General features: G+C 38.8%; 2 protein-coding genes across 3 annotated transcripts; both read left to right on the forward strand.

Annotated features, from left to right (window-relative positions):
• The first annotated feature begins 437 nt into the window (after positions 1-437).
• LOC106302163 (probable serine/threonine-protein kinase drkA) lies at positions 438-4,006 on the forward strand. Of its 2 annotated transcripts, none has more exons than XM_013738689.1 (16): positions 438-838; positions 1,037-1,151; positions 1,214-1,293; positions 1,372-1,482; positions 1,547-1,601; positions 1,697-1,807; positions 1,901-1,951; positions 2,026-2,198; positions 2,290-2,397; positions 2,582-2,655; positions 2,736-2,911; positions 3,011-3,106; positions 3,177-3,257; positions 3,345-3,398; positions 3,474-3,608; positions 3,713-4,006. In XM_013738689.1, exons 1-16 carry the CDS (start codon positions 636-638, stop codon positions 3,791-3,793), a joined length of 1,704 nt encoding a protein of 567 aa, XP_013594143.1. In that variant the 5' UTR covers positions 438-635; the 3' UTR covers positions 3,794-4,006. The 2 variants fall into 2 exon arrangements, with proteins under 2 accessions (XP_013594143.1, XP_013594144.1); XM_013738690.1 differs by having other exon boundaries at positions 3,878-4,006.
• An 831-nt stretch (positions 4,007-4,837) lies between these two features.
• On the forward strand, positions 4,838-5,999 carry LOC106305156 (putative F-box protein At1g47790). Its single transcript, XM_013741524.1, has one exon. It carries the CDS (start codon positions 4,838-4,840, stop codon positions 5,993-5,995), a length of 1,158 nt encoding a protein of 385 aa, XP_013596978.1. The 3' UTR covers positions 5,996-5,999.
• The last annotated feature ends 913 nt before the right edge of the window (positions 6,000-6,912 follow it).

Below are 6,912 nucleotides of genomic sequence, written 5' to 3' on the forward strand. Positions count from 1 at the left end.
AGTTAGCTTCAACATGATACAAGTAAATCTGGTCATGAATGGATCTTCATAGGACGGCTCAGATGATGCAGTTATTCGTAAATCTTTGTAAGACAGGTAGTATTGTCGGTTGTCGAATCGTCTATGTAATCTTTTTCATATCATAGTTGTAAGATCATAATAAATCAGTGTTAAAAAAAAAAAAAGTGAATTGAGATTTTACATTATAATGTTTCAAATATAAAATATATCGTCTGTGTTATATTGTATTTTTTCGAATAACTTAAGTTTTATTTTTTACCAAAAACTTAAGTTTTATTTTATCCAAAAATAAAATAAAAAGCCCCATTATTCAAACAGAGGCTACTTGTGAGTTGTGACCCACACCAGTTAATGACGTGGCTATATCCTACGTGTAAAGCACAGCACACGGTGACGCTAATCGCCTAATCCCTCTCTCTCGCTCGCTCGCTCTTTAATCTCTATCCCCTCTCTGTTTCGGCGTATATATAAGAATCTCTGAAGATTGTTTCAATCTCTCTCTCTCTCTCATTGTTCGCAAGTTACCGTACCTGAATCTTGGATCAATCTTCTATATCGTCTTTTGGATTCTCAAGATTTCAGTTTTCTGATCCTCCGTCGTGGATTTGGTACCGATGAAGAACACAGACGAGTCGGAGAGTTCCGGCAGCAGAGCCGTCGTGGCTTCTCCGTCCCATGAGAACCCTAGACACTACCGCATGAAGCTCGACGTCTTCGGTGAAGTCTTACAGCGACTTCAAGAATCTAGCTACGAAGAAGCCTCTCTCCCTGATTTCGAGGATCAGCTCTGGCAGCATTTCAATCGTCTTCCTGCTCGGTAACCTTTCTTCTTCTGCTTCTACATTGATTTCGACTGTTCCATTAGGGTTTTGTCATCTCTGAGTATGATCAATTGGAACCTTCTAGAATCTTGCCACGTCTTTTCTTGCCACGTGTCTCTTGATCCAAGTGAACGTAATCTTTTGGTTTGTCTTAGTATCGTCATTGCATTGTCTTTGCTATCTCTCCCACCCAGATATGCTCTCGATTTTAAAGTTGAGAGGGCGGAAGATGTTCTCACGCATCAGAGATTGCTCAAACTTGCGGAAGATCCCGCAACTAGACCTGTGTTTGAAGTTCGTGATGTACAGGTACTATTATAGATTAAGCTCACAAGTGTTCTTTGTGTTGATTCCCTTCTCTTTTGTTGCAGGTTTCTCCGAGAAACTCTGCTGACTCTGACCCTGCGTTGGAAGATGATGCTCAAAGCTCTAGCAAACCACACGGGAAGGGGTAAAGATCCATCTTAAAAACTAGTTTTCAACATTCTACTTTCTTTCTAATCATGCGGTTACCCTTATTTTTTAAAAGGATTCTTGCAACTCCAACTTTTGGCTCCTCTTCAAATTTTGAGGCTATCACTCAGGGGAGTAAAATTGTTGAAGATGATGATAGTGCTGTTAATGCACCATTGGCTACTCGGTGAGATTTCTTTGTTAAGTTTTGGTACATAGATTCCCAACTTACGTTGCTGCCTATCTTGCAGACCGATGCATGAGATTACCTTTTCGACCATCGATAAGCCTAAAATCCTTAGTCAGGTTCTTGATGCTTCGTTACAGACTGTCATGTAGTGGATGGTTGCATCTTCCGTTTTTTTGTGATAATTTGAGTCAGAGATGGTTTTCTGTTTCAGCTTACTTCCCTGCTTAGTGAGCTTGGATTGAACATTCAAGAGGCTCATGCTTTCTCCACTGTGGATGGTTTTTCTTTGGATGTCTTTGTTGTTGATGGTTGGTCTCAGGAGGTATGATTTTAACTTTCTTGGAGCATCATGCTACTTGTTACTTAGTGAATGACTTTGTAAGTTATTATAACGTTAGCAACTTTGGAATTATAGGAAACATATGGTCTAAAGGATGCATTAGGCAAGGAGATACTGACGCTTAAGGTATTTTCTCTATCCTGATTCTCAGATTGCTTTTGGAGGCTGTACCTATATTTTCCGTTGGCTGTGTTCTACAGTATCAACTTGGTTCAAGACAGAAGGCTATTTCTTTCTTTGAGCGTGACAATTCAAGCAACTACCTGATACCCGCCTGCATTGAGATACCCACAGATGGAACTGACGAGTGGGAAATTGACGTGAAACAGCTCCAAATTGAAAAGAAAGTGGCATCTGGTTCATATGGGGATCTGTGAGTGTTATTGTTTTGTAAGATTTGTTCAAAAAATTGTTTTAAGTTTTTATCCAGAAGTGACTTTAATATGTTAATGATTCCTATGCAGGCATAGAGGCACTTATTGCAGTCAGGAGGTTGCTATCAAATTTCTCAAGCCTGAGCGTGTAAACGCGGAGATGCTTAGAGAATTTTCTCAAGAAGTTTATATCATGAGGTCAGTGCAATTAAAGTGAATCATGATGTGGAATGCATAGTAGTTTGCGCTGGTAGTTTATGTACAGAAACATGCCGCTTTTCGCTCATGAGTCATGATGCTTATGCTGTATAAAGTAACCAACCTGCATGCTTCATTGTTCTCAGTGTCAGTTTGTGACTGATACATATTTTACTGTCTTTAGGAAAATCCGACACAAAAACATTGTTCAGTTTTTGGGTGCATGCACACTATCTCCGACCCTCTGTATTGTGACTGGTACGATATTAGTAGATGCCAGTTTTGAGTAGTAATTCACAAAGACATGTCTCATTTGAGTCTATTATCTTTTGTGACAGAGTTTATGGCTCGGGGGAGCATTTACGATTTTCTTCACAAGCAGAAATTCGCTTTCAAGATTCAAACATTGCTTAAAGTTGCAGTTGATGTTGCAAAAGGAGTGTGCTATCTGCATCAAAACAATATCATCCACAGGGACCTTAAGACTGCAAATCTGCTTATGGATGAATACGGAGTAAGATTTGTTCTCTCTCTGGTTATGCTTCATGTAGAAGCAACAGAGACTCTCTCTCTCTCTCTAGGGTTCTAAAATTTGGGTTTATTTTCTGAGCAGCTTGTCAAGGTTGCTGATTTTGGAGTTGCCAGAGTACAGATTGAATCAGGGGTGATGACAGCTGAAACAGGGACATATCGATGGATGGCTCCGGAGGTATGAAGTCCATAGCTCTCTGTTTAATCTCTCACCTCACTCACTTTGACAATATACTTCTGAGATCCAGGTGATTGAACACAAACCGTACAGTCACAAAGCAGATGTGTTCAGTTATGGGATAGTGATATGGGAACTTTTGACTGGTCATGTAAGAGTTCTGCTTACAAGTCTTTCTCTCCGAATTGCTCTTCATGCTAACTAAAGATACTCTTGACTAAATTGTAAATGGAAACAGATCCCATATGCTTACTTGACTCCATTACAAGCGGCTGTTGGCGTTGTTCAGAAGGTACTGTATTTATTTTAAGAACGTCTTTGCATTTAGAATGTTTCAGAGGCTAAATTGAATTCTTTTTTTTTTCAGGGGCTTAGACCGAAGATACCAAAGAAGACACATCCAAAAGTGAAGGGACTTCTACAGAGATGCTGGAACCAAGACCCAAAAGACAGACCAGAGTTTGAGGAAATCAAAGAAATGCTTCAACAGATAATGATTGAGGTAAACGTCGTACCGTGATGATGATCCGAGTAAAAAAAAAAAAAAAAACCCTTTTAGAGGCGAGATTTCTGAGAGCAGGATGTGGTGGTGGTGAAAACAAGCAGGTTGGAGATGAAGACCCTGCAGATAAGGACAAGCACTGTCTTGGTTTCTTACAAGCGGCCTTCCGAAAGCCTCGTTACTAGTTCATCTGATATAGTGATATAGCTCTCACTCATTCACTCTCTTACATATTTTGACTTGTACAGTTTTTTTCTTGTTTCTTTTAGTTGGTTGGTGTGGGCTGGCTGATGGGGGAGTTTTGACCTTAAGAGAGTGTTTTCTCCTTTTACGATTCCTTTCTACTTAGAAAACCCTTTTGGCACTTTTTATAATGATAAAGAAGCTATGGGTATTCATTTGACAAAATCATTTTTCTTTATCTAGTGAACAGAGTATTTCTTTTTAATGAGCATATTGTTTTGGTTGTTACGTACTTTTTCCACTCATGTCTGCCACTGACACACCCTACTTGAGCTTGACTGACAGCAGCAAACTCGTGTTCATGGCCATACGAGTCAAACTAACATATAGGGATGACTAACGTAATGACGACTTCTTTTGACTACACACAACACTGTTTATTGGTTTATTAGTAACTTTAATTAAGCACGGAGACATTTTATTAGCTGGAGAAGAGTGGTTTTCCAATGAGCTTGATGGAGATGGCAAAGTATGGTATGAGATTTATAGAAACATTTGGAGTCATCCGTAGAACTCATGAACCATAACCGAGAAACCGATGAACATCTGAATCACACATTCCTTGTCGACCAAGTATACATCTTATTTCTCATCGTTGAAACGTTTTCACGAGACTCCATCCACAAACATCATACGAGAGATGTGTTTAGGACTTTCTAAGGGTTTTGGTGTGTTTCCTTTTCTACGTAAATTAGGGTTTAGAAGTGGCGGAGGGAGAATTTTGTTTTAAGGGGGTCAAATTGATGATACATATATTTTACAAGGGTCATTAAGCTAAACTCATCATATGTTTCCACAAGACATACATGCAAAACAAAAAAACTTCAAAATTCACATGGGTCAATTGACCCACATGATTATATGCTGCCTCCGCCAACTGGTTTAAAGTTTTAGTGTTTTGGCCTTTTTTTTTTTTTTTTTTTTTTTAAGGTTTGATTATATACAAGGGTCGATCTCTTATGATCAAATTAGGGTTTTGAGTAACTATGGAGCCAAGAGAAAAGAAGAAGAGGAAGACAAACTGCAAAAAAAGCAGAATACAATCGATTCCTACAGACCTAACCATAGAGATACTCTCAAGGCTGCCTGAGAAATCTGTGGCTAGGTTTAGTTGTGTGTCCAAGCTTTGGTCATCAATCACCTCGGACCCATCTTTCCCACGGTCGCGCCTTCTACTCTGCTTCCAAAAACATAACGACTTGTTTATTTCATCTATTCCACATCATAATCAGAACTCGAACAGGTCCTACTCTTCTTCTCTGTCTTTTGGTCATCATCATATGACGAAACTCCCACTACATTTTGATCTCTACCAATCCACGGAATCTGTCCATGGCTTGATCTGCTTTGTTTTAAATAATCCTATAGTTTGGAACCCTAGCACGAGACAGTCCATAACTTTACCAGCTATACCCACGCCATGTAAGGACTGGAAAAAAGTAGAACTCTTTTTAGGGTATGATCCCATTGAAGGTAAACACAAACTAGTGTGCGTTCCCTACAAAAGGACTTGTTATGTGTGCCGAGCTTTTACATTGGGATCATCTCAAGAATCATGGAGAACGGTCAAAACTAATTGTCGGCATCGTCCTACCGGTTATACCTATGGGCAATGCATCGAGGGTGTGATATATTATCTAGCATCTAGTCTTGAGGGGGACGATAGAGTTGTAATGAGCTTCGATGTCAGATCTGAAAAGTTTGATATGATAAGACTACCTTCGAACTCTGACTGGGACGTGCTGATAACATATAAGGGAAGGTTGGGTTTATTTGAAATAGATTATGGAATAACGAATAGAAGATTATGGATTTTGGAGGATGCAGAGAAACACAACTGGTCGGGACAAGACTTTCTTTTACCTTTTGGTGACTTAGATGCTCGGAGTTTCAAACTAAAAGGTTTTACTCATGCTGGTGAGTTTATTTTTGTACCGGAAATGACTAGCCAATCGGCTTATATTTTATTATGTGATCCGGTGAGAAACAGCTGGAGAAAATTTGAATTTAAAGGAATAGCAGACGAGGTATCGGTCCATAATGGAGTTGTTGAAGAAGAAGAGGAAAAACAAGATGATGAACACCGACCTATGTATGCGCTCCTTGCTTTCCCGAATCACATTGATAGTCAAATGTCTTTGTAACAATTTGCTGCTGTTTTCTTTTTCCTTTGAATGATATTCTTATGCCAACTTTATGATTTTCTTATAATATATTTTTCTGAGTCTTTACTTTGATTCTATCTATCCCGTTTCATTACCAGTTCATTGTGATTCACATTGATAGTCAAGTGTCTTTGTTACAATCTGCTTTTCCGTTCTTCCTTGGAATGACACTCGTATGCAACTTCATGATTTTTATAAATATTTTTTTTTGGAGTCTTTAGTTTGCTTCTATCCCATTTCATTACCAGTTCTTTGTATGTAAAAGAGAGTATAAACACGAATTGCTTTAAGTGAACATTATGTTGAATCTCTTAACATTAGCACCCAAAAAAAAACATTATGTCACTACAAGAAAAATGGGCTTTAATAGCATATCAGAATAGCGTTTTTTACGATTATGCTATGTTTTCGATACCCGTGTTTTAAACATAGTGTTTTCCTTTTACGAGACGCTATGTTCGAATGTCGACTTAAAAAAATTAAAATAAGCGTACGGTTTTGAAGGAGATGCTTATGTATTATAGCAAAGAAACATAAAAACTGTTATCTTTAGTTAGCGCGGTAATGCCCGCGACACTTAGAAATTTTTTGACTCCTAAAATCAATTAAGCTCCAAATAAAAATAGAAACCCCCAAAAATTAGGGTTCTCCCATCTCTCATTTGTGTCTCCCCCATTTCCTCCATTCGATCGATAATCTGAAACCAAAACCTCTCATTTCTCTGAATCTAGCTCACATCAAATCTCACTCTCAATTATCAAGCTCTTTACTTATCTCATCCAGAATCGGCAAAATCACGTCCCCTCCCGACCACCAGACATCTCTCTCAACGGCATTCCATTTATAGTATCCAAAAGCCTGCTAGGGTTTATTGGAAGCTCCGACAAAAACGCTCC

The sequence above is a fragment of the Brassica oleracea genome, chromosome C7 (genome assembly GCF_000695525.1).
Source record: "Brassica oleracea var. oleracea cultivar TO1000 chromosome C7, BOL, whole genome shotgun sequence".
NCBI lineage: Eukaryota > Viridiplantae > Streptophyta > Magnoliopsida > Brassicales > Brassicaceae > Brassica > Brassica oleracea.

Bases quoted from the DNA above. Each gene is read 5' to 3' on its own strand.
- LOC106302163 (XM_013738689.1), top strand. From the start codon at position 636: ATGAAGAACACAGACGAGTCGGAGAGTTCCGGCAGCAGAGCCGTCGTG. The intron at 1,483-1,546 runs GTGAGATTTCTT...CCTATCTTGCAG, and splicing joins AATGCACCATTGGCTACTCG to ACCGATGCATGAGATTACCT. The intron at 3,107-3,176 runs GTATGAAGTCCA...TCTGAGATCCAG, and splicing joins ATCGATGGATGGCTCCGGAG to GTGATTGAACACAAACCGTA.
- LOC106305156 (XM_013741524.1), top strand. From the start codon at position 4,838: ATGGAGCCAAGAGAAAAGAAGAAGAGGAAGACAAACTGCAAAAAAAGC.